Source organism: Perca flavescens, chromosome 8 (assembly GCF_004354835.1).
Source record: "Perca flavescens isolate YP-PL-M2 chromosome 8, PFLA_1.0, whole genome shotgun sequence".
NCBI classification, from domain to species: domain Eukaryota; kingdom Metazoa; phylum Chordata; class Actinopteri; order Perciformes; family Percidae; genus Perca; species Perca flavescens.
The window spans coordinates 35,424,072-35,452,001 of NC_041338.1; the positions used below are offsets into that span (position 1 = coordinate 35,424,072).

Here is a 27,930-nt window from a genome sequence, read left to right on the forward strand (position 1 = left end):
ATTTGAAGAAAATAAATTATAAATGGTTTCAAAAAAAAGAATTCTGACTGAACTTTTGACATAAACCAGTCCGTGTTTATCCACTCAACATCCTCTGATCTTAACTATTACTCAAAATAATTTGAGCTTTTTTAACTCTTAAAATTAGATATAATTTTAATATAAATGAGGTTTGTTAAACCATGAATTCCAAGAATAAGTAATAAACTATGGTGGTAATAAGTTGGTGTTAGTAGTGTACACATTTAGAAAAGTCTGTAGAAATACGGGCTATTTTACTGCGTTAATATGAAGGAATATTCCGTAATGATTTTGCACAGGTGTTTTTCCGTATTTTGATTTTTAATGTCCGTTAAAAAGATACAGATGACATACTGTAAATCTGCTGAATTTTTCCGTTTTTGGATTAATAGAAATGTCCGTAAACTTAACAAAAAAAAAATAATTAAAAAAAAGGGACAAAAACGTTTTAAAAAAAGTGTTCATTTTCAATTTTGACCCGGGAGGACAATAGAGGGGATAAACAAAAGGTTCGATTCAACTGCTGGTTAGAAAACAGTGTTGAACAAACGACTGTCTGAAAAATACGGAACTTTATTGATTTTCTGAATAACAGCTCTACAGACATGGCTTCTTGAAGTGTCACACTTTATTTACAAAAATACGAGAACCAAAACAGCTGAGGGCGAGGAAGCGCCAGTTTCTTTATTCCTACTGAGCAGCAGCTAAAGGCTCCTGGTTGCATGTGCCAGGACTTTGGTGGGTAGTTTCAAACACCTCAGCGTTACGGGCTTCTTCTGAGCGACGGCCTTTGCCACAGTGTGTGTTGTTTCGTCAGGCGTGTGTCCGAGAACATCGCAGTTTGGTTTCGGAGACCATCTACTTTCTGCGGCGGGCGGCAGCTCCCTTCTTGCTGCTGCAATACGAGAAAAACGAAACAAACAAAATGCAGAAACATGTCAGAAATCTGACCTGCCCTAAATTATGCACAAATGTCATTTTGTAGGTGAAGTATTTCCTTTAAAGGCTCCTGAGCAGTTTTCAAAGATTACAAAAGTGTTTTTTTCCCCTCAACACATACTAAGGTTGGTCTGGGTCAGGCAAGAGTTGAAATATGCATGAAAATGCAGGTGGATGTCTTGCATCATCTTGTGCACAGACAATTAGCATGTCTGAAATGCCTTCAAAAAATATATTCTTTCAAAAAGGTGCCGAAAATAAACTCAGTTAAATAATTCTACAGGAGATGAACACTGTTCAGTTTGAGCAAAGGTTAAATGTTTGAGAACCTAAATTACAGACGTTTGCCAACAGCAGCCTACACTTTAACTATAGTAAAAAAAAACTTGAACTATAGTAGCCTCTTGTTGACAAAGATCAATACGATGGCTATGAATTCATTTATGTCTTGTTTACATGTTACAGTTGTTTCTGTTTTTATCGGATTGTGCAAAACCTCTGGTTAGCTAACGTAACTAACGTCGCTAACTACTCATTCCCAAATCATTAGCATTTTTCTGCAACAGTCAATTTTAAAAGAAACTGAACAAAATATAGCACACAAGGTGTGAACGGATGGAGATAATGCTTAAGTTATGTTAAAAAAAAAAAAAGTCTAGATCACAAAATAATACAGTCTTCTTTGTAATCACGAGAAAACAACTCTACCCTCAAACTTCTTACGTTACTTTTCAAACGGATTCGGAGCTACATGCAAAATGGCAAACAAAGGCTTAATTTCCGTTCATACGGAAATTAGTCACAAATTCATGCAGCACTTACCTGCACATCACACAGTCATTACGGAGTCCAACAGCCGCTAACGTAACGTGATTACCTTCACAGTTACTGTTGTAATGGCTCTCACACACAGAGAAGTAAAGATGTATGTATGCAGATGACCCTGGCCTTTACGCTGAAAAAGGATGCTCCACTTTGGGTCATAACTGTACCTAATAATTGCATTTGTCTTATTATATGATTGCTGTTGGTTTAATGTCTGAAAAATCAGGCAGCTTTCTTAACATTTTTGGAAAGGCTAGCCAGTGAGTTTCTGTCGTACACATTTTAGACCCTTTTTAGGGGGGCTCAAGACAATTTTAGTGCTTCGAGTGAGAGTTCACGAACTTGTCTGTTAGTGACAGAGGACAAACAATTACAGGTTCAAAGGGCTTGAAACAGGTTTAATATCCTGTGTTGGTGTCGCCAATGCTACGCACCTGTAACCCAGTCAAGGAAAGGGTTAAAAGTGAAGAAGTTGGTAATTTTATGGCACAGATTAGAACCCAAATTCAAATGTAAGCAACTAAAAGTGCTGAACGTTAGAACATTGAGTCAAAGTGGTTGTTTTTACTGTGATTTGTGTGTCAAGTTTAGTTCGATCACAGTGTCAACATTTTTTGATGTTAGCTGATGTTTTTCATTAGCTAGCTCTGAGATTATCGGCTAATGAAATTACTGATTTGGGGGGGGCACTGTATCCGTGTCACATTCTCATACAGGCTGAGCCCCTGCCTAAAGGTCTGATCCTAGAATCGCCCCTGGTCGTACATTAAACTGACGATTTCTTATCCATCCTTTTTCAGAAAACACCAGGGAACGATCCTCACATACCACAGACACTGGATGATACCAGTACAGTTATAATGGGATGAAATATCGGGTGTTATTGATGGAAACATGATGATTATGATGATAAATTACACACAAAATGTTTGGCACATTACGGAAGCAACATAGACACAAATAAATACGAAGTCCACCAGGTGTCATGTAGCAGGAAAAAAAATGAAATCTGTGCACAGATTGCTAAATCAAGACGAGTTATTTTTTAAATCTTTGCTTGATTAAGCAATCCAGTTGTTTTTTTTCTACCACATGATCATGGCGGGAACTCTGTGAAGGTGCACAAAAGCAGCAGCATGTTTTTTATTTATTTTTTAATAACTAAAACATAGCCTACACAACAGATTAGCATTTAGTCAACAAAAGGTTTAGACAAAAATAACCAGTTTTTCAAAAAAAACACGATTAGCTAATGTTATGAAAAAAGATGCCAAAATATCAGATTTGGGGTTCTTTTATTGAACGTAGCCTACATTAAATCTTGTGAAATAGACTGAAACTAAAAAATTTAAAAGGATTAAACTGATAAATCTCTACTAAGCCACTGTTTTCTGCCATAAACTGCCATAAAGTGTCCTAAACGGTAGTGACAGTTTATGTTGGGCTAAGGGAAGGGTTCACGCAGACATAAAAACAGTTGGAGTTTAGTTTATTTTTGGAGATTACTGTGTCAGTGAACCCAGCGATGCCGTATACTTACTGCTTCTGTAACTCATCAATGCGGTTCCTGTACATTTGCACCTGAAAGACGACACAGCAGCAGCTTTAACACATTTACCTCAGAGTAGAAGGCTTCTCTGTGCTCCGTGGGGCGGACCGCTGCAGGCTGATGCATTGTGGGAAACCAAGACGGGGTCACGCATATGATCAGTGTTTTCCTCTGCATTCACTATCACAGGGTTCCCCCAGAATTCACAAGATTAAATGTAAGACTTTCTAAGACTTAAATACCACCTAGGATGACATTTAAAGCTTCACGGCCTTCTATCGGAAAATCAGTTTGGATTCAAAGCCTGAGAAAAGAAGTATTTACCGAGTATCGTTACCTGAATACTATAAAACACTTTTGTGTGTGTTTTTTGAGTGTCTTTGTACTCCAATAACATAAAATTAATAAAAGACATTTAGAGCTCTTATGCTATGAAACTAAAAATACAAAATGAAGAAAATTTAAATGTTACCCACAGAACATATCTATGACGTTATGGCATTTATTAAATCCTACATAACAAGAAAAAATTTACAAAATTCAATACTTTTAAGGCCATATTTTTATTTTATATTTTTATATTTGAGAATTATATTGAAGACTTTTAAAAAATACTTTTAGGACCCAGCAGGTATCCTGGTTAATTTAATTTGACTGTTTCTGTAACGTCACGAGTGTCCTGAGAAAGATACGTTATTTCATATTTTTTGCACCAAATTCTTCTCTATTAGTGCTCCAATCTGGGACACATCTGATCATTGTTGCGCTTTAACTCCCGTTGTGGTTTCCCCTGGAAAAAAGAAACAGTTTAGAGAGACACGGTTTCAGCTCGGGCTCTGAAACCCCAGCAGGGTCCGACTTACCTGTTGAACCGCTCGCTCACACACCTGACCGGAAGCTCTGTGATGCTAAAAGTTAAAGCGATCACGGAAGGCTTGTATCATGTGGAAGCGTCAACAGTTTTCTTGTCATTAGTTAGAATTCCTCATGGGGGCGACAGAAACTACGCACTGTAGCTTTAAAGCAACACTAGAGAACTTTTCCTGCTTCGGTCCCCCTACAGGTTGGAAGCGGAATTGTCCATTACATTACATTTGCAAGTTTGCCAGTTTGGGTAGCAGATCTGTAGTTCGAATGAGCTGAATCCTAAACTTTTTCCATAGCAGATGTCACTTCTTTTTTAGAAGCAAACTCTTCAGTTCCCTGTGCTTGTTCTCTGTGTCCCTGGTGGCGTGTGGTCTCCTCTCTCGGTTCGTATCGACCTTTCCTTCATGCTAACATGCAGCGAGCATGAAGCCGGCGGGCAGAAACGTCCCCGCGGCTACGCTCTACTTACAATTTACTGAGCTCCTCCACTCTCTTACGCAGGGTTGTAACCTGTGGGGGAAGGGGGGAATCAAAGAGCACATCGAGGGTTCAAAAAAAAAAAAAAAAAAAAAAAACGAGGGTTCGCTCGACTGGATGCTCACCTCAGGATCACCAGCATCATTAACAACAACAACAAATAGCTACAGTTTGAGAGAAAAGTGTGGATGTCTTTTATCCGTTAGATTAAAAATATGAATCAGAGTACATACCGAGGGCAAAGCTGTGGATAAATATGTTAATTATGTGCATTTAGGGCAGAGCAACATTACAGTACGATACCTTATAGGGCTGCACGATATATAGGAAATTATGCAATAACGGTGTTAAATACACAACAGATATTAAAGTGTACTCAGTTCTACGGCTTTCTGTGTTCTGCTATAACTCAACAAACGTGTTGAATTTAAAACAAATGGAACATTGAATTGAACATTAAAGGCATCCTTTAAAAAAAGAATGAAAGTTCACATTTTAAAGTGCAGTTTTCTGCTGATATTTTCTTTCAACTAACACAAAATATCTGATTTTGAGAAATGTGTTTTTAAATTCAGCAAAAGAAGTCAAAGTTGTCAAATGTCTAAACACGAGCGGCAGCAGTACGGAAATGATTTCAAAAACAAAAAGCACTAAAACTGTCAAAATCAGTAACAATGATTACACAAATAAAAAATGACAAATTATCACCAGAAATTAAACACCAACTTTCTGTAACTAACTGTTTATCATTCGTCACAAAAACTGGATCTGATTTATTTTGTGTGATGACCTTTTAATAAAAAGTCAATCAACCTTTTATATTCTTATAAAATAACTACAATAATTAATAATTATTTATCCACTGCTGCTACTTAAATTCACACTCTACTTATTTATCTTCATACTGCATGTGTTGATACTGCGATACTACTACTAACTAATATAATTTGTACAATCCATTTGAAACAATCTTTTTTAACCTAATCTTACTTGTAACCTAATCTCTCTTACTTCTACTTTAACATTTTATTTATTTCTTATTGTAGCTATGTTACTTTATTTACGTTATACACTTATGGACTCGCTCTTTCTTATTCTTATTGCATCTTGAATGTTGACTCTGAGCAACTGCACGTAAATCATTTCCCTCAGGAGATCAATTAAGTATTCTGATAACTCACAATTCCCCAATTTAAATTTCGGCTTTGATTAAAACAAACAAAACTACGCCAATAGCTAATGAAAACGTTTCTTTTCTGTGCAGTAAGTCGCGCCACAGTGACTGAAAGAAAAGACTTTCTCACCTCATACTTCTGCCTCTTCAGTCTCTCCATGTGGTCGAACTTCTCCGACTCCAGCTGGCCCATCCATTCATGCAGCTCCTTGATCTTTTCCCTGCAGGAAACACAGCAATATGCTAACAAAGTCAGTCAAAGACATAAAATCCCTTCAAACACGATGACTTATGGGCCGTCTATATGTACACGTAACCTAAGCGGAGCAGACATTCCAACACTACGCGTCCTGGACCGGGTGAGCCCAGCCCGATCTGCCGGCGATTTGATTTCTCCCTGCAGCTGTACGTTTATCGATCACAAACTGGCTTATTCACCTGGCGCGCTATTGGAGGGTTTAGCACAATGACCGATAGAGAAGTGACGGCAAGCAGCTTTTTTTTTTACATTCAACATGGCGGCCGTTGATGCCGCTGTCGTTGCTGTTTTAAAAGATTTCAAAGACAAGTTTTCTCTGAAAACGGAACAGAAATTTGCCAAATCCTACAAAAGAAGGCTGCGGGACTACCGACCAGCTTTGGTAAAAGCCTAATTTACCAGCTAGCCCCCGCTGGTACGTCACCTGGCTTGTTGGTCTGATTGGTTGAAGGACTATCCAATTGCATACAGATTCATTTGAACTATGCCCGTTGATCACGCCTCTTGTGCAGTAGAAAATACAGAGCAGACTCCCCCAGACTAATGTTAAATTTTAAAAGATTGAGCTTGGTCTGGTGATAGCTGGACTATACGCGTCCACTATAATCAATGAAACTGTGACACACACATCCTACACAGTCTGTGGCGCTGCAGGTGTAGCTGGAAAAACGATGCATTCAGCGGCAAATACGCTCCACTAATGGTCCGCATACGTTACACGTTCAATGTAGCCAAAGCGTTAGAAAGTGGAGAAGGTTAATGTCGGTTGTGGCTATTAGTGATACAGCTACGGCCGGAAGTTAACTTCAAACTTTACAAGCCCTGTTTGTATTTGTATCTAAACAGATAATCTGCACGCGGCTAATTCAACGGTACTAGCTTCTTTTTGCCGGCTCTTGTAACGTAAAAGCTAAAGCAAACGGTTAAAATGATATTCCGTTAGAAAGGTAAGCAGTTCAACTTGAGTTTGACACAAATAAATTAACCAAAAACATAACAAGATCATTTATGTATTTGTATTTAGACAGATATTCAGATAGAACGTTAGCCAAAAAGCGTCGGCGCACGGACAGTCCGTTAGCTTCAGTGTCCTGTCATGCTCTGAAAACAACGAGTTTTCTTTCACCCCAACAAGAATAAAACGTGAGATGTTTGAGTCGTACTTGAGCTTGTCTTCGTTCAGATGGTCGATGTTGAGCTGCTTGCGCCTGGCGGCCAGGATCTTCTTCTTCTTCTCTCTCTCAGTCTCTTTCTTTCCTCCTCTCTTTGAGTCCGCCTGTTAAAGTAACAAGTATTCACATCGTTATCTTGAGGAAAAGTAATCGTGAAAAGCAACTAAGTACATTTACTCAAGTACTTAAGTAGGATCTTGATGTACTTGTATTTACGTATTTGCATTTTATATTTTATATTTCGATTTAACTTTTTAAATTGGTGCATCCATTACAGCAGTGGTTCTCAAGCTTGTTTCAATACTGTTTGTAATGTTGTAATTTTGGTAGAATAAAAAAATTCTCTATAAAGAGGAAGATTACAGCGATGTCAGTGATAGATTTACTAAACAACAGCCTAATACCTTGAAAACATTTATATGCTGATGGAAAAAGGACAAAACCTTGAAAAAGACGTTAGAAAGAAGGAAGTATGGCAAGAATATGTCGAAAATACTAATAAAAACTTAAAAATTAAAACAGTAGAAAGAAGGAAGGGAGCACTAGGGTGACAAAAAAATTCAAATAAACAAACTTTGAAAAAAAAGAGACAAAAACTTTGAAAAAAGTGACAAGAATATGTCTAAACGAGCAACACAACCTTCAAAAAAGGTGACAAACTTCAAAAACAGCGACTATTACACATTTTGTTAAATATGTCACATACCCCCTGCAGTCCTCCAAAGTACCCCTAGGGGGACACGTACCCCCTGCAGTCCTCCAGAGTACCCCTAGGGGGCACATACCCCCTGCAGTCCTCCAGAGTACCCCTAGGGGGCACATACCCCCTGCAGTCCTCCAGAGTACCCCTAGGGGGACACATACCCCCTGTAGTCCTCCAGAGTACCCCTAGGGGGACACGTACCCCCTGCAGTCCTCCAAAGTACCCCTAGAGGGACACGTACCCCCATTTGAGAAACACTGCATTATAGTGATAAAACTGGTCTGTTTGGTCTCACCCCTTTATCCCAGAGAATTAAAGTGACTTTGCTCAGCTTTGTGAAACCAACTCAATGTTGCTTATGAGCTCAATTTTGGCAATTGAGCAGCTTCTTTCAGATGGCCGAAAAAAAGGGTTTGAACCTGGAATTGCCTCTTGCTGCTAAATGTATCATTATATTGCTAAAAGAAGACACTACTACAGTGCTGTAGACAGTTGTAGTGTGTGTGTGTGTGTGTGTGTGTTTACGGACCTTCTGCAGGTGGCTGCTGTAGTTGGAGCCCATGCTGGAGAGAGCGGACTTCTTCTTTGCCTCCTCATCTGCCTTCTTGCTCTGGTCTCTCTCCTCCCTGATCCGCCTCTCCTCCTGGTTCACACAAAACCAAACAGAGTGAGGCCACGCCGAGTCAGATCCGCCGTTGCTCGCCACGGCAACACAGGACACATTAAAGACGAATAATAAAAAAAATGAAAACAAAGTCGTAGAGAAATTGTACACGGGCTAAAGCAGATGCAAACTGAGACGCAAACTAAAGAATAGTGTGAACAAACATTGAAAAACAAAAGAGAATCTGGCATTTTTATTGAATAGTATTTTAAAATGACAATTTTTCACTGCAAACTGAATCTTAAAACTCAAACTTTGGTGATTTTTTTTTTTTTTTTACACTTTTGATTTCGGATTTAAGAGTCGTGTTTGAACGGTTAAAGAAGGAGAAAGATGAAACCACGGACCTCACGTTTGGCCTGGCGCTCCTTCTCCTTCTCGGAGCGGATCCTCTGCTGCTCAGCCCTCTCGGCACGACGCTTCTCCTGCGAAGACATCATCACACACGTTATTCAGCACACTTTAAACACAACACACACGCGCACACACACACACACAGATAACAGCCACTTTAACACAACACACACAGATAACTAAATAGATAAATCGGACAGCTATACTGCATTATGTTTGCTGGTGCCTTAGCTTGCTTACACGTAACATCCTACCTGTCCTCTCTGGTAGACATAGGCTGCTAAAATTTGACATGCTTAAATCCAATGTTTCTCTCCAAAAGTCAAACTAAACTTTATTATCCCGTCTTACACATCTACTCAAACGAAAAGAAAACACAGCTCTTAATAAATGAAAGTGCCAGAGAAATACATCAGTGTGCAATGATGCAGTTAAGTTTAAGTTTAAGACAGTTTAAGTTTTCCATTGTGCAGTCGGATTGCTGTAGCCCAAAACATATTTTCTGTACCTCATGAGTACCCTAGCTCACTAACACTTGTTAGCGTGCCTATGGTCCCACATTTCTAAGATTTTTTTCCAAAATTAGGCCCTAAATCTGTATCAGATCCCCCCCCCCCCACCCCTTTCTCCCAATTTGGTAGCCAATTACACCCAACAAATTATCCAGTAGCAATGTACTAACAGATGGAATATAACCCTAACCCTAACATAGGGCCTAATTTTAAGAAAAATGTGGGACGAGTCGACTAATCGGTGGTTTTGGTCTTAGTCAACTTAGATTTCTTTAGTCCATTAGTCATGTTTGATGCTTTTTTCATGCTGAATGACTTATTTCCAAGAAACGTACGAGCACATCTCTGGTAAACACAAGAATTAAGGGTTGACATTTTACCTAATAGATATCACTGTGAAACCTACTTTGATTACTTTCATTAAGGCAATTTTTTGTTCTATTACACGTTTTCTGAAATGTTGTGTTTAAATATGCAAAGGAGGCGTTATCTTATTCAATATGCATCATTTTGCATGACTCTTTGCAGAGAAACTCAGATTTACAGATCTGTCGATTAAATCAACTAATCGATTAGTCGATACAATTGAATGAGTGTTAGTCGACTAAGAATTTCTTCAGTCGAACAAAGGCCTACATTTATGTCATTTATCAGATCAGACTCCGTCCCCACCCAAACCCCTGCCGCCAAAATCTCACTCTGAACTCCGTTCAAAACTTGAGAGCCCTGCTTCTAGCTTCTAGCTGCTAGCGCTTTGTTAGCGTTTCAGCCAGGGTTCAAAATTAGCACCATCCACCAGCCAAATGCTGGTGAAATATGCAAGTGGCTCACTCGCCAGCCAAAAAAGCAACAATGGTAATCTATTGAGTGGCTGGTAAAAATGTAACATGAAAAAGTTCATTTTGAACTCTGGTTTCAGCTGTGGGTTGCATATGGTGGCGCCGATTGTTTTCCCCCTTTCGGTGGGCGTGGCTTTCAGAGTATGAGGCGTCACGCTCCGTCTCTAAGCTGTTCCACCGTTATCGGTATGAAAGCTTTGACGGGGGTTTGAAAAGTGTGATGTCCTAGAGAGACTCACAATCCTCTCCTTGAGGGCGATCAGCTCCTCCTCCTCCTTCTTCCTGCACTCAAAGTGAGCATCGATCAGGCCCTGCAGCTCCATCAGGTCCTTGTTCTGACGTTTCTTCTGGATGTCCTGCAGGTCAGAGGAGAAAACAACCGTCAGACGGACAGGAAAAACACTCGGAACCGAAATCCTACGCGCTGTCACTTCTCCGCCCGCCCTGACATTCGCACTATTACAGACGTAGCTCGTTTTTAAATCCAGACTTGAAACTTATTTATTTAGAATGGCTTTTAATAAGTGGCAACTGTGACACTTTCCGTTTCTTCCTCCTGTTTTTATGTAACCTTTTTCTGATTTTATTATATTCTGTTTTTTTTCTTTTCCTTTTTTAAAGACTATGTTCACACCTGGCGTCTTTTTTGACAAGAAAAAGTTGACTAGGGCGCTTTTGTAGTGTAAAAAAAAAAAAAAAAAAAAAAAAAGCTGGCAGCGTTTTTATTCCAAATAAAGCAGCCGAGAGCATCTTTCGTTGCTATAACAACAGCTACAGTATCCTAGAGCGCTATGTGGAGCGGTGCTAACGTTAGATAAAACAAAGTGGTGGAGTGGTGCTAACAGATAAAACAAAGTGGTGGAGCGAGCTAGAGAAAGAACAAAGAGAGAGAGAGAGAGAGAGAGAGAGGTGCTAACGTTAGATAAAACAAAGTGGTGGAGCAAGCTAGAGGAAGAACAAAGAGAGGGAGAGAGAGAGAGAGAGAGTGCTAATGTTAGATAAAACAAAGTGGTGGAGCAAGCTAGAGGAAGAACAAAGAGAGGGAGAGAGAGAGAGAGAGAGAGAGAGAGAGAGGTGCTAATGTTAGATAAAATAAAGTGGTGGAGCGAGCTAGAGGAAGAACAAAGAGAGAGAGAGAGAGAGAGAGAGAGAGAGAGAGAGAGAGAGAGAGAGAGAGAGAGGTGCTAACGTTAGATAAAACAAAGTGGTGGAGCGAGCTAGAGGAAGAACAGAGAGAGAGAGAGAACAGAGAGAGAGAGAGAGAAAGAAAGGGAGAGAGAGGTGCTAACGTTAGATAAAACAAAGTGGTGGAGCGAGCTAGAGAAAGAACAAAAAGAGGGAGAGAGAGAGAGAGAGAGAGAGAGAGAGGTGCTAACGTTAGATAAAATAAAGTGGTGGAGCGAGCTAGAGGAAGAACAAAGAGAGAGAGAGAGGTGCTAACGTTAGATAAAACAAAGTGGTGGAGCGAGCTAGAGAAAGAACAAAGAGAGGGAGAGAGAGAGAGAGAGAGAGAGAGAGGTGCTAACATTAAATCAAATAAAGTGGTGGAGCGAGCTAGAGGACGAACAAAGAGAGAGAGAGAGAGAGAGAGAGAGAGAGAGAGAGAGAAGAGAAAGAGAGGTGCTAACGTTAGATAAAATAAAGTGGTGGAGCGAGCTAGAGGAAGAACAAAGAGAGAGAGAGAGAGAGAGAGAGAGAGAGAGAGAGAGAGAGAGAGAGAGAGGAGGTGCTAACGTTAGATAAAACAAAGTAAGTTCCCTGTACACGGAGCACTCGGTCATATCGTATAACTCACTGTGCTCTGCTCCCATTTTTTGTTGTTGTCATGGAAACAACAGGTCTGGCTACTCCGCTTGTCATTGGTCGGCTGTCCAAAAACTTTTTTCAACTTCAGAAAGATGCTCAGAGCGGCAGAAAAAGAAGTGTGCGGTGGCGTTTAAAACTTTTTGGAAAACAGGGTTTACTCCGTAGAGGATTATCATGTAGAACAGACGCTGGCAGCTTAATAAAAGAATAGGGTGACCAGATTTCCGGGAGCTGAAACCGGGACACTTTGCGTGTGACCGTAGTGCTTGTGCACGCGCACACGCTTTTTAACGTGAACATGTGCCAGCCCAGGTCAGACATAGACAGTAACTTCATTATGTTGATCATAGGCTCCTCATCTAATAATAAATGTTTTGTTTTTTTTTTTCGGTAAAATTAACAAAATTGCAGCAACAGCCTTTTTCAGTTCAGAATGAGATTTATGTTGAGACTTTTCTAAAAAAAAGATTTTTGAAGTGTTATTTATTCCAATAACACCAAAAGAATTAAAATGATTGAAAATTTTGAGCATTAAACACTTAATTTCCTGCATTCTGGTGAATTTTTATGCACCTATTTCTACCTTTTTCTGAATCAATGTATGCTGCAAATATCGTTATGTAAAGAGAAAAATAGATTACAATCCAAATATAAAAACATAATGGAATATATTGAAGTAAGGCTAACAGGCATTATGTATTGCTTTCAAATATGTATTCTCCTTTGGATGGACTTTTCTCATTATAGCTGAGTCAGCACACATGTAGCCTAGGCATCATTTACTCCTCCCTCCTGTTTTGCTCTTTTGTTGTTAATGTAGGCCTATTAATAAACCCCTGGACTGTAATATTTCAGATGTGTTTGAGCAATGTCCAAAACTTTGTGCACATTCAAAATACAGTATATCTGTGTTCTCTGTGATTTGGAGGAGTCGTAATTTTGAGAAAAATAAAGTTATAATAGGCTATTACAAGAATAAAGTCACTATTTCAGAAATCTACCTGCACCATAGTCTGGTTTCACGTGATTGCTGTAGCTCTCAGACCTTCTGACAGACACGGAGCCCTGTTTGGGTGTCTGAATGAGACTAAGAGTTTAGCTAGGGAAGTGGCCGTACGCTGCTCTACATCGGAGGTGGAAAACCGAATCTACTGCAGAAACACACGAAGCACAAACGCAACACATCTACCGCAGCATGTCGACAGCAGAGCGCATCCGTTATAACCTGAGGCTGCGCTGCATTTTACAGAGAGAGTGGACACTAAGAGACGCACAGGTCTTCTTCAGAGCTCCGTGTGGTTGAGTCTGAACAATAGACTGTAAACATCACGTCACAGGAACTTCAAACTAAATCAGTAGTATTGCGCTCCTAAACTTTGTGTTGATGGCATCAATGTATTACACTGATTTGGCTAGGATTCCTCCGAAAACTTCACCCGGCTTTCACAGCTTTTCCTCCATGTAGAGACGGTTGCTAGGTGATAGCATAGACATTATATAATGGACCAATAGACCCCGTTGCTCTGGACGGAGACCAGTGAAGGCTATTAGAAGCACTTTTCCGGTGACTGCGCAGCCTCCAACTGAGAGAATGTGACGTGAGCAACGTGTCTGAAAGTGTGAAGTCTTCTGGTAGCTGTGCCGAGAGAAATCTCAATCATTCCCAATCTTACAAAGACGGAGAGTGTAGGTGGATGTAAGGAGATAACATGGACACAGGCTAATTATTGCTAACTAACAAGCTAGTTAACATTAGTAATTAAACCTAAACAGCTCATGTAAGTCGAAACTGCCTGTGAGCTTCTCCTGTACTATACGGTAATTCCTCTACTATGCGACAGTAAGTCACTTGGTTATGACACAATCGTTAGCCTATTTTTATAAAAGCGTCTGCTACGGAGCCATAACGTGAGGTACAAGGTAATGGAGCCTTTTATACATTGTCGTGTTTCTTTGGAACTAAACAACGGACAAATAGTCTTCAAACATTTCTGATGTAAAGTTATTCGCAGTCAAGTGACGTAAAAAAAAAAAAATGGCGGTCAGCAGAATGCTAACAGGAGGTGATCGCCAGTTAGCAACAAAATGGCGCCATAGATAGCTCAAGTTCTGAAGCGAAGCTTACCCCCTTGGGTGATAGCAACAAACACAACATGGTCGGACCCTGCATGTAGCTGCCCGTTCTATTCGCCCTCGGAAAAATAATCTGGAAAAAGTTACATTTGGGACTACACTCAAAACATTCGGGGCTCAAGCCCCAGCAAAATCGTCTGACGCCGCTCCTCCTAAAACCGGGACATTTTAGCGTCCCGACAGGCTTTTGTCGGGACTCGGGACATTAACTTCAAAATCGGGACTGTCCCGGTCAAACCGGGACGTATGGTCACCCTATAAAAGAAGTGTGAACGTAGACTAAGGAACTGTGTTTTTAGGGCTTTATGTCGACCAAACTCTAAGTGAGAAAGCTCTATGAGACATGCAATAAATAATACAGGCGAAATACAGTGGGGGAAATAAGTATTTGACCCCTTGCTGATTTTGCAGGTTTGCCCACTTACAAAGAATGCAAAAATCTACAATTGTAATCATATGTACATTCTAACAGTGAAAGACAGAATCCCAAAGAAAATTCCAGAAAATCACATCATATGAATTTATTAAAATTGATAACCATCTGATGAGGAAAAACAAGTATTTGACCCCCTGGACAAACAGCAAGTATTCTGGCTCCTACAAGCCAGTTAGTCTTTCTTTAAGACACAGCCCCAATCCGAACCAATTATCTACATCAAATACACCTGCCTCACCTCGTTACCTGTATAAAAGACACCGGTCAACACCCAAACAACCAGCATCCAACATCACTACCATGGGCAAGACCAAAGAGCTTTCTACGGACATCAGGGACAAGATTGTTGATCTGCACAAGGCTGGGATGGGCTACAAGAGAATCGGAAAGCAACTTGGACAGAAAAGATCAACTGTCGGTGCAGTTATCAGGAAATGGAAGAAGCACCACACCACCGCCAACCTCCCTCGGTCTAGGCCTCCACACAAGATCTTGCCTCGTGGGGTGTCCCTGATCATGCGAACGGTGAGGAATCATCCCAAAACCACAAGGGGGGAACTGATGAATCAACTGAAGGCAGCTGGGACCACAGTTACAAAAGAAACGGTTGGTAACACACTACGCCGTCATGGATTGAAATCCTGCAGCGCACGCAAAGGTCCCCCTGCTCAAGAAGAAACATGTACAGGCCCGCATGAAGTTCGCCATTCACCACCTGGACGACTCAGAAGAGGCCTGGAAGAAGGTGATGTGGTCAGATGAAACCAAAATAGAACTTTTTGGCCTCAACTCAACTCGTCGTGTTTGGAGGGCAAAGAACACTGAGTACAACCCAAAGAACACCATCCCCACCGTCAAGCATGGTGGTGGCAACATCATGCTTTGGGGGTGCTTTTCAGCCAAGGGGACGGGACAACTCCATCGTATTGAGGGGAGGATGGACGGGGCCATGTATCGTGGAATTCTGGACCGACATCTCCTTCCCTCAGTGAGAGAGCTGAAGATGGGTCGAGGATGGGTGTTTCAGCACGACAACGACCCTAAGCACACCGCCAAAGCAACAAAAGAGTGGCTGAAGAAGAAGCACATCAAGGTTCTGGAGTGGCCTAGCCAGTCTCCAGACCTGAATCCGATTGAAAATCTTTGGAGGGAGCTTAAAATTCGAGTTGCCAGGCGACAACCTCGGAACCTGAATGATTTGGAGGCTGTCTGCAGGGAGGAGTGGGCCAACATCCCTGCCGAAATGTGCACAAACCTTGTCACCAACTATAAAAACCGTTTGACATCTGTGCTGGCCAATAATGGCTTTTCTACAAAATATTAACATGCTGTTTGTCCAGGGGGGTCAAATACTTGTTTTTCCTCATCAGATGGTTATCAATTTTAATAAATTCATATGATGTGATTTTCTGGAATTTTCTTTGGGATTCTGTCTTTCACTGTTAGAATGTACATATGATTACAATTGTAGATTTTTGCATTCTTTGTAAGTGGGCAAACCTGCAAAATCAGCAAGGGGTCAAATACTTATTTCCCCCACTGTATGTCTTTCTCTCTTGAATAAAAGCATGTCAGTAAACTAAACATGTCCAACTGATTTGAAACCCCATTCCTTGTTGTAAAAGCACTTTGGATACCTGCTGGTTGCTGTAAAGAGATATATAAATGACTGTTAATTGACTGAATAATTGATCCACTTACATCAAAGTCCACTTTATCGCCATCTGGGATCTTGGGAGCACTAGGCCTGCAGGAGAGAAGATTTTCATCTTAAGTGCACTGATTATAATGTTCTTTAAATGCTTTTTCTTTCCAGCCAAAACGTCTCGGACGGAAATATCTAAAGAAATGATTTGAAGTCAAGAAAAAAAAACGAGAAGGAAACTTACTTGAACTTTGGCTTCTCCTCTGCAGGTTAGAGAATGAAGAGGGGACAAGTACATGTCATGGGGTTAGAACCAAGGCAGATTATTATTTTCTCAGGCATTAACTGGATTAAACTGCATGGTCTTGGCTCTATATATATTAGATTAAGATAAAAAAAAAAAAAAAAAAATTGTAGCCTCAGTGTTTTAAGTTAGGGTTAGAAGTTGTACAGCAAGGTAAGGACAAACCCATGAAAACTTCATGTCAAAAAAAAACCCAGAACCAAACAGTTTTTAATATTATGAAGTTTTGCGAATATCAGAGAACCATCTTGCTGTGAGTGACACACTGTGTTTTATTATTAAAAGTAATGAACATCCGTTGTCTTAGAAAACCTAAAAAAAAGTTGCTTAAAGTTGTGACTTTTGAACCGTACCAACAATGTGTGTCATGTTTTTTTTTTTTTTGCTTGACCCCAAAATCATTTTTACACAAGCAAGATAAAATCATTCCCCCCCCCCCCCCGCCATTTCTCCGTAGTCTTTGCACCCAGATTCGGGCGGCTCCATGCCATGCAGACGACGAGTGGCATAGCACGAGTCGGGTCGCTGCGCATTAAAAGCACGTGTTAGCATCTCATATTCTTTCACCCTTTTTCTCCACTAGCAGATTACAATTTTTTTCCTCTCTCATAAAACTCTTATACGCTTTTACAATTTTTTTTTTGCTGTGTTTGAATTTGGATTTCAGTCTCTCAGTGCCAATTGGGCAGCGCTCCTGGATTTCTTTTACATTCCAGACTTTTTTTTTTTTTTTTTTTTTTTTATGGACAGCAGGCGTTCCCCGAGTACAGACGTCAGACCTGGACACTTCGTGTCCTTCCAAAACCAGAATGACAGATATCAGATTTGGTCACAAGTTTCTTTAAAAGAAAATCAACATACCTTCCTCTTCATAGGCCTCTGCATGCAGCAAGCATCCCAATCAAAAAGCAGAATAGACAACACGGTTAGCGAGCGCTCAGAGAGCAGCAGAGCATCAGCTAAACACAAAGCTATGGCAGACATTAAATTCAGGAATTTATAACCACCGTAAAAGTCTCAAATAATAGTTGTAGTGTCCAAAATGAACAGCTAGCACAAACAAATAAAAGGAAAGTTGCTGAAAATGTGCATTGTGAGCATTTTTCACGCCACTAATTCCATCTGAACAGTCACGCAAAACCAAACATAAAGTCTTGCTATGTTGAAGCCACGGTATCCGCTGTCAAACAGCTAAACATTTAACATGTATCCCTGCGGTACGTTCACATGCCGTTTTGAGAAATATCAAAGTAAAGTTGGAAAGTCGGGGTAGATTTATTGGTGGACATGTATGATGCAGGATATATTTTTTAACTTCATCAGCATGGCAGAGAAGTTGCAGCTTAGTTAAGTTTAGGTTTGGCATTGAGTCATACATTTTGTGGGATTAAATCAAACACATGAATGTAATTTTCTAACAAAATAGCGTGTGAATGCAACACCGACTTTCCCACCGGCATGTGGACATAACATAAGATGGTGTAACAGTGGTAAATTTAGAAAAAGATGAAATCTGAGATATTTTTCTCTTCTTTTTAATTTGATTAACATGTTTATTTTCATGCATAAAATAAGCAGCCGGAGATATTACATGTATTTAATTTGATAAATGATGAAAAAGCGAGCATGTACTCAAATGCAAGCACTTAGAGTACATGTGGTACAGTAGTATCAGCTGTGTTAGACTGATTAAAAAGGCCAAAGTAAGTTACATTAGCCAGGAAGCTAAAGTTTTGTCAACTTAGATTTTTTTTTTTTTTTTTCCAGAAGTTGTGAATCTTTAATTCCCAGAATGGGTAAAAATATAAACTTTGGGTATGTAAAAGGATTTTATACTGGAAGATCCAGTAGAATAATGTACATCTGCGATATATACACTACACAAACAGATGCACAAAATGTACACATTTTTACTGTCCACTTTAAGTTGTCGATGCCAATTTAACTCAGAATGAACTCGCTGAGAACATTAACTAGCCTACTTAATGAATGACTGAAGGAATGAAAGCACTTTTACTTTTTTTTAGCATTTTGAGAACGGAAAGCTAACGCTACAAAAGTTGAAAACTAACATAGATACGAAGCAGGACTTCGGCTCTTTATTTAAGCCTTAAACATTAGCTTCAGTGCACAAATATCTTCCATATATTAGTCATACGCTAACTGTAAAATGCTTTGGGTATGATACTTTCAACATCTGTTTATATTTAAACAGAAAAAGTCATTACAGCCCAACCTGCGCCCCTTTGGGCGCGGCTGTGTTTGACTTTGTCCAGAGGTGAAAGGAAGGCAACGTTAGCTTTAGCATTAGCAGACATGGTGAGCATGTGCGCGGACCAGGATAGAGAGGCAAAGTCGAAAACATATGTACTGTAGTGAACAGGGAAAAGAGAAACTTTTTTTTTTCGATCACAGTTTGAATTGAGCCATGAATTACTACAGAAATGATGTTTGTCAATTCAAAAGATAAGTTTACAAGTGATGAAAGTCTCAGTTTGTCGTAAAACTGTTGCAGTATTTAAGACACACTTCAAAGTCTACGATGACTGTGTACCGGGATGTCACGTTACACACACACGACAGCAGAGGATCTTGCTAGTTCTCGCTCTTTCTGGCTGATAAAACTTGGCTCGATAAAACACATCAGGTAAGATAACGTTACATGTTTTGTGGAACAGAGATAAACTGAGCGGTACTACGACAAACCTACGGCAAACTGAAGCTTTCTTCAGTTGCAAAATAATCTTTTAAAAGAAGAGCATCGTATATGTAATTCATGGCTGTTGTGAATAATGTTACGTTCCACATTCTGTTCTGTTAAAAGTGTGAAGAAAGTCGTTCCCGGAGGTTTTGTTTGTATCCTAAATTGCCACACTGTTTTCCTATCTGTGTGAACAAACCTTGGGACAATGCTTCTGCCCATCCTGAGTCTCTTATCTTACTACGCGACATCTAAATGAATGGAGCAATTGTTAAAAAAAAAAAAATACAGGTTATGTGGAACAGAGCTAAGCTAGCTAGCGAGCAAAATGACATATTTGTGCAGGACGAGAGATAGGGATGTCCCGATCAGGTTGTTTTGCCCTCAAGTCCGACTCATTTGATTTTGAGTATCTACCGATACAGAGTCCCGATCCGATACTTCTATAATATATAAAAAAAAAGAATAAAGAAGAGCGAAAAAACAGATCCAGGATGTTCCTTATTTTTTATTTAATTCACCTCCAGACCGCAGACATACTCGAGCTTACCGCTTCAAGCTGCTTCCGTGTTCTACTTTTATGGCATTTAACCAATAGCGTCTCGGCAACAAAGTGATGTCATGCCGCACACGTTGCTGTTTCTGTGTGGAGTCAAAAGGGTCTAACTCTGTGCCACCGTATAACTATAGATGTGTTCAAAAATAATGAGAATATATATACATATATATCCGAGTCCTGATCGGGAGGTAACGTCCGATTCCGATCGAGTCCCAATTTCGGGGCCCGATTTCCGATCACGTGATCGGATCTGGACATCCCTAACGAGAGATGTAGTTCAGTGAGAAGTTTCACACTAAAGTAATTACTACTACTACAAACTGAGACTTTCTTAAGTTGCAAAATTATCTTATAAACTGGCGAAAATCACACGCGCAATTCATGGCTCAATTCAAATGGGATAAAAAAAAAAAGAATTAGTCTCTCCCTGTTCACTACCGTACATATGATTTTCTTCATTAAGGTCCCATGGGGTCCAAAGGAAGGGGAGGGACTTTGCCTCTCTTTGAACATTAGTGGGGTCTGTCTGGCTCGCTGCAGCCTTTGGAGCGCACCTGACGCCTGGGAAAGGATGATAGAATAGCCCCTTCAACCCCTCCATAGGACATACCTTCAGGCTCTGGCTCTGGTTCTGGTTCTGGCTCTACCACTGGTTCTGGTTCTGGCTCTGGCTCTGGTTCTGGCTCTGGCTCAGGGGCTGCCTCTGGCTCAGGGGCCGCCTCAGGGGCCACCTCTACTTCCTCTACTACCTCCTCTTCTACAGCTACACAACATGCAGCGAGTCACCAGGGGAGAGGAAGGGCGGTGAGAGGGTTAATGGAAGCAAGAGAAATGGAGGAGTAAAAGGAGGACAGAGGTTGTCGGGAGAGGGTGAGTAGATGAGATAAAGGGAGGGGCATATGTGAGCTATGAGGAGGTTCATTCATTGCGGGGCAGTTTGGGGGAACTGCCACCGGAAGGCGCTAAAGCACGTGAGACAACAAGCAATTACAGGAGGGAAAAGGTCAGTCATTGATGGATGAAATGTGAAATATTGCTGAAGATATTTGCGCTGAAACTCGCTGTGGTTCGAAGACAACAAAAGAGACAAATTCTATCCTGACGCAGTCGTCCTTTCTTGTGTCTTTTCATTTAAATCTCGAGAGGCGTTAGTGTTAACCAGCATGCCACAAAAAAAAAAAAAAATCATCATGTTAAAGTACGATACACACGTTTTAATAAAGAATGGAAAATGGCTGACAAATTAGTATGAATGGCATTAGATTTATCATCTGCAGGCTACGTCTTACCATCGTATTCTTCACGTCCGTCCGAGAAAGAAAGGAGCAGAAGAACATTTAAAAAAAAAGATCCCGTTTGTACCCAGTTTTGACACAATATGAATTCAAAATGTGGGTACACTGGGGATCCATGCTAAGCAAACACAACACAGTCCTCCTGGGCTGATTGGCGATCACAAACGAGACATAAAAGTGGCTTCAAACTTTAATCTGAAAGGCTGCTCAGTTTAGGAGGACTGTACAGTTGCAGATGGTCATGCAGAGCAGAATATGTTGCCAACAGGTCAGTGCAGTTTATCAGATTTTATCGTTTAGATTTTAATCTCATACAACATATTCAACACTGTCCTGATGCCAGCATTGGTGCCTGCAACAGCGGGACGATAATATGTGAGCAGATCTTCAAAGAGCATTGAAGAGAGCATTTTATTGCACAACTTGAATCTGGAGGAGTCAAGCCAAACCTGTAAACATACGGATTTCTTTTTTGTTTCCAGTGCAAATAACTCTACAGGGGATGGAAATCCAGTTAGGTAACATTCAGAGATAACACTGGGATTTAGCATGGAACTCCGGACTGTACCTGGACCTATCGTTTGGTGGGGGGATTGAGGGGGAAAATAGAGCTACTTACCCCCGACCTGATCGCTGCAAGACAGAAGGCAAAGAAACTCAGTTTTAGACTTAAATCTAATCATCTAAATAATACCGTGTAAACCCATGCTTGAGTATGTATACACAGAGTAGATTGGCAAAATAATCTGAACTCAAAGTAGAGCTGCTCAATCATGGAAGATATCATAATCACAGTTATTTTGGTCAATATTGAAATCACGTTTATTTAACACGAATACTCATTGACTTATGGAAAGATGTTGCTTTTATTGAAGTTAAACAAAATCAACACTGAAAACACCTTGAACTGTTAATACTTCACCGGTTAGAACTGTTAGAAGTCCCCTTAAAGTAAACCGTAGGGCCGGGACGATATGCTTTTGACCCGATTCGATGATTTTCATTCATTGCGATTCTAGAAGTATTCCGATTCGATAGTATTAAGTATTGTGATATTTTTAAACTTCTTTAACAAAAAACAGAAGTCCAATAACACACTTCTAGAGACAATATATTATGAGACATTTGCGCGTGTCATTCAGAACGAGACACAAAATAAGGAGTTTTACCTGCAAAATGTAATGTGCAAAATATTTGTTTACATTATGTTGTCTTTGTGATCCGAGCGGTGTGCGACGCCAGTCGGGCGGTTTTGCTGCCTATCATGTGATCGCATGATAGCCCTAACTCAAGGTCTGCTTTGCATCTTTTTCCAGAACGTTTAACTGCAAACAGATGCTGTTGAATTGAATTCTCTCTGACGAACAAAAAAGCCAGTAAGTGGACCTTGATTTGGGATTATTTTATCAGACTCCTCAACAGGTGGTTGAAATTTGTGAATGAAAATGTGAATGGGACTTACACTTCCTCGGTGTCAGACATGGTGACAGTGGACTTTACAACCTGGAGGAGAGGAAAAAAAAGAGAAGAAGAGAGGAAGTTAAAGTCTGTCTGCGAGGAGCGACTGAGCAGCCTGCTGGGTTTGTATTTATAGCTCGGGATTAAGTTACAGACGTCTTAAATATCTGCTGCCGACCCCACCCTGAACAAACCGCACCCTTCTGCCCTGCACATATTTCACCCCCACCTTCAAAGAAATGTTAATGTTGATTCATTACGAAAACACTTTGCTGCTCATTATTTTAAATGTTTTATGAAGAAGTTGCATTCGAAAGCTTAAAAATAATGTGTCCGATCCGAATGGGTTTATAATTTGTCTAGTGTAATTAAATTAAAAAGTATTTGGGCTGAAATTCGAGCCTCGGTTCTGAATCTGCTTCTCTGATGATAAGTGAGAAGGGAGCCAAACTTAAATGTATGCCAACAGCCCTGTTTGTGAGACATGAACGTTTAAAAAAGAATCCTCTCGGACGGGAGGGGTGAGAGTCGACCTATTGACCTTTCCCATCACTCGAAGGTGTTAAAGACTTTTTTTTTATCTTTAGAAACACTCAGATCAGCTTCTGGCAAATTCTGTCACATCTATAATCATTCTCAGCTCATGCTGCGTTCAACAATTTAAATTTTTTTTATTCTTGATTAATTAATTAGTTGTTGGGTCTATAAAATGTCAGAAAATGGTGAAAAATGTGGATCAGTGTTTCCCAAAAGCTCAAGATGACGTCCTCAAATGTCTTGTTTTATCCCCAACTCAAAGATATTCAGTTTACTGTCACAGAGGAGAGAAGAAAGGAGAAAATATTCACAATTAACAAGCTGCCTACAGAGAATCTAACTACTACTTTAAACTACTTTTTATACCCTCTTAATGTATTATCGCTTAGTTTTATCTGTAACTATCATATTTTATGAACTGATCATGTGTTTAATCGGTAAAACTCTTTATCAGAAAAGTAAGTACTGTCGTAGTGGAGTACAAAAGTAACAATATTTCCCTTGGCGAAGAAGTATAAAGAAGCAAAAAAGTGTAAATACTCAAGTAAAAGTACCTCCAAATTGTGTCAATTTAAGAAGCTGGAAATAAGAGAATTCTTACTTTTTTTTTTTAAATAAAAAATGCTTCAAACCGGTTAATCGATTATCAAAATAGTTGAAAGCGATTCATGTAATAGTTGACAACTAATCAATCTAATCTTTGCAGCTCTCTTCTGTTCAGAAAACTTCTGCAAAGAAGAACACACCATGACCCAAATGCGACCATAATTTAATATATCGGGGATTAGATGTCGTATTAGTTTTGCCCGTTTGTCTCATTAGCGTGCGGCCACCATAAATGCGTCCCGACACCACAACTATTTCCATCTGACAGCTGCGCAGGCCCAGGATCCGGTTTCAGGGGACCCGATGCTGAAGATTGGGTTCCTTCCCCTGGAACACTAATTCCACCCTCATCTCCTTATGTGGCCGTCTGGCTCTCACATGGTTCCTTCAATCATCTCCCCGAGGCTCCCTGCTGACGGCGAACACTTTGCTCAGGAATTAAAATAAACCCTTAAAAGGCAGCCGGGAAGGTTAAAGGGCTAATGCTAAAGGCTTCCTTCTATGTGCTCTTTGAATCCTGTAAATTCCAAACTTAAATTTGTGTTTACACCGTGATGTTATATTGGTACACAGGAAAGCAAAAAAAAAAAAAAAAAAAAAAAAAAAACTCTTCTTGGCTCCCGTTCAACACGTTAAAGTGTTTATCCTCGAGCTATGTGCGCTTTAATGTACACACACGCCACGCCCAATTTACAGCTTCCCTAATGGACATACATACATTAAACCTTTAAGCCAAGAAAACTTGCAATCCCCCAAACAAAGTTACAGCAACAGTTGCGGCTGTTCTCATGATGTTGTATAACTCGTTGGCATCACCATCTTCTGTCTTCCTGAAGCGGAAAGCTGCTTTCAAAGGCTCTAAGCCATCTGTAAATCCTTCAGGTGTGATATGAACCTCCGCTGGACTCGGACCAACAAAAACACAACCCGGCACAGAAACAACAACAAAGTCCTTTAGGGTAAGATGTCCCGCGAGAACGTCAGAACCTTTTAAAACCTCCAATGAATGAATATTTTTACACATCAGCTGAATTTTTTTTACATATTGCAAACTCTAAAAGAGACAAATTTAGGTAGATACCAATCAAAAGGTGTTGAAAAACCCCACTGCCTGATTACAAACTCCCAAAACAAAAAGCCAAATTTCTCATTTTGGAAATACAGAAGATACCTCAAGGTGTCTAAAACCACCCACTGCTTGATTTTAAACTCCAAAAAAAGAGAGTCAAATTTCTTACTTTCTTACTTTCTTACTGGAGATACAGCGATATCACCAGGTGTCTTATCAGCGTCTCAGGCGCACAGCTGCAATCTAACGTCAAACCCCAACACGGAAACTAGATTTCAACACAAAAGCGTGGCTCTCTGGGCGTCAAAGGAAGGCCTGTCCCTGTCTCCGTCGCACCCCTGACCCTGGCAGCAGCCTCTACTAATCGTGGCAGTGATAGCAACGCGCGGACTCAGCTGTCCTCAGTTTGGGTGGATGGTTTTTTTTTTTTTTTTGGGTGGGGGTTGTGGGGACGTTGCACTTGAGCTTCCTCTCTTAACACTCACACACTCCCTTCCCCTCTGTCTTACCTCAAAGAAAAGCTGAAAGAAGCGAGCTCCCCGCTGGCCGAGACTGGCTGTAAGGTTCTGCAAACTTACCGCGCTGATTATGTCCTTCTGTTATAGTGACACACGATCCGCTCGGCCTCGCCATTGGCCGAGGGAGTCGGCCGGGAGGCGAGGCCGGGTGCCTGCACGGGGGCAGGGTCCGTGACATAGGGTCCCCCTCCTCCCACTGCTGGCACTCAATAAGGAGATGGAAGGGTTCGAATGCTAAAGGTGGGAGGCTCAAGTTTGGAGAAAAGGGGGCAGCCAAGACGCTGGCACCCCCCCCAAGGGTTGCTATTCTGGGGCGGCTGCATTAGGCAAGCAAATTTCATCTGAGCCCGAGAGGAGGCAGGTGGTGATCCTGAAGCTCTTAAAGAAGTCTGGGACACAAAAACACAAACGTACAGTCAAAGAAGGACCTGAATAATGTGTCTATCCAAGCTGCACAATATATTGTCGTGATAACAACCGGCGCAGTAAACACATCGCGAAAGGCTGCGATGTATCATGAAAGACACTCTTTTATTAAGTTGGTTGAAAGAAAATATCGGTAGAAATCTGCACTTTAAAATGTGGCTGTCATTCTCCTTTTTAGTGGTGAATTTAGTGCTTTCATATTCAATTCAATGTTCGATTAGTACAATAAAAGAAGGTTAGAAATGATTTCCTTTCATTTGTTTTCAATTCAGCGAGCAGTTTGTTGTATTTTAACCCTCTGAGGGTCTGAGGGGCATTTTTAGACATCTTGAATTCTCCTTTTAAGGGTTTTTGCATATAACTGATACTCGTGTGTTTCATATCAAAATGTTCAGATCAAATTCAGCTTTCTACGGAGCCCCTAAGGTTGACATGAGCAAAAAAAAAATCTAAAGTTTAGATTCATGTGCTCACAGGAGACTTTCGTGAGTACACGAAAGCTGTATATTGATGTAGCCTGGGCCATACTGGAGACAGCTAGAGAAATTTCAATTTAATTCTACGTGTTCACATCTACGTAATGTGAACACATGAAAGTTTCGTGTGAGCACATGAAACTAAACTTTAGATTTATTTATTTTTTGCTCATGCCCCTTTAGGAGCTCTGTAGTTTTCTGTGTAGTGATGCCCCAAATTGTTTCAGATCGATGTATAAACAGATAATTTGGCCCTATCTATCTATCTATCTATCTATCTAGATAGAAATGATCTATATATATATATATATATATATATATATATATATACAGTGGTGTGAAAAAGTGTTTGCCCCCTTCCTCATTTCCTGTTCCTTTGCATGTGTGTCACACTTAAGTGTTTCGGAACATCAAACCAATTTAAACAAAAGTCAAGGACAACACAAGTAAACACAAAATGCAATTTGTAAATGAAGGTGTTTATTATTAAAGGAGAAAAAAAATCCAAACCATCATGGCCCTGTGTGAAAAAGTGATTGCCCCCCTTGTTAAAACATACTATAACTGTGGTTGTCCACACCTGAGTTCAATTTCTCTAGCCACACCCAGGCCTGATTATTGCCACACCTGTTCACAATCAAGGCATCACTTAAATAGGAGCTGCTTGACACAGTAAGGTCCACCAGAAGATCCTTAAAAGCTACACATCATGCCGAGACCCAAAGAAATTCAGGAACAATTGAGAAAGAAAGTAATTGAGATCTATCAGTCTGGAAAGGGTTATAAAGCCATTTCCAAAGCTTTGGGAATCCAGCGAACCACAGTGAGAGCCATTATCCACAAATGGCGAAGACATGGAACAGTGGTGAACCTTCCCAGGAGTGGCCGGCCGCCCAAAATTACCCCAAGAGCGCAGCGACGACTCATCCAAGAGGTCACAAAAGACCCCACAACAACGTCCAAAGAACTGCAGGCCTCACTTGCCTCAGTTAAGGTCAGCGTTCATGCCTCCACCATCAGGAAAAGACTGGGCAAAAATGGCCTGCATGGCAGAGTTCCAAGGAGAAAACCACTGCTGAGCAAAAAACATCAAAGCTCGTCTCAATTTCTCCAGAACACATCTTGATGATCCCCAAGACTTTTGGGACAACATTCTGTGGACCGATGAGACAAAAGTGGAACTCTTTGGAAGGTGTGTGTCCAAGTATATCTGGCGTAGAAGGAACACTGCATTTCATAAAAAGAACATTATACCAACTGTAAAATATGGTGGTGGCAGTGTGATGGTCTGGGGCTGTTTTGCTGCTTCAGGACCTGGAAGACTTGCCGTGATAAAAGGAACTATGAATTCTGCTGTCTACCAAGAGATCCTGAAGGAGAATGTCCGACCATCTGTTCGTACTCAAGCTGAAACGAACTTGGGTTCTGCAGCAGGACAATGATCCTAAACACACCAGCAAGTCCACCACCGAATGGCTGAAGAAAAACAAAATGAAGACTTTGGAGTGGCCTAGCCAAAGTCCTGACCTGAATCCTATTGAGATGTTGTGGTATGACCTTAAAAAGGCCGTTCATGCTCGAAAACCCTCTAATGTAACTGAATTAG

General features: G+C 40.6%; 1 protein-coding gene across 9 annotated transcripts; it reads right to left on the reverse strand.

The window, feature by feature from the left end:
* Positions 1–578: 578 nt before the first annotated feature.
* On the reverse strand, positions 579–25,556 carry tnnt3a (troponin T type 3a (skeletal, fast)). Of its 9 annotated transcripts, none has more exons than XM_028584388.1 (15): positions 25,483–25,556; positions 22,697–22,737; positions 21,854–21,867; positions 21,229–21,237; positions 20,550–20,702; positions 17,541–17,558; positions 16,620–16,638; positions 16,432–16,477; positions 10,595–10,711; positions 8,998–9,075; positions 8,516–8,629; positions 7,275–7,387; positions 5,983–6,073; positions 4,671–4,711; positions 579–916 (listed from the first exon to the last, which is right to left on the reverse strand). In XM_028584388.1, exons 2-15 carry the CDS (start codon positions 22,714–22,716, stop codon positions 880–882), a joined length of 870 nt encoding a protein of 289 aa, XP_028440189.1. In that variant the 5' UTR covers positions 22,717–22,737; positions 25,483–25,556; the 3' UTR covers positions 579–879. The 9 variants fall into 9 exon arrangements, with proteins under 9 accessions (XP_028440189.1, XP_028440188.1, XP_028440191.1 ...); XM_028584387.1 differs by having other exon boundaries at positions 632–916; positions 25,414–25,517; XM_028584390.1 differs by lacking the exon at positions 21,229–21,237 and having other exon boundaries at positions 632–916.
* Between the last annotated feature and the right edge of the window lie 2,374 nt (positions 25,557–27,930).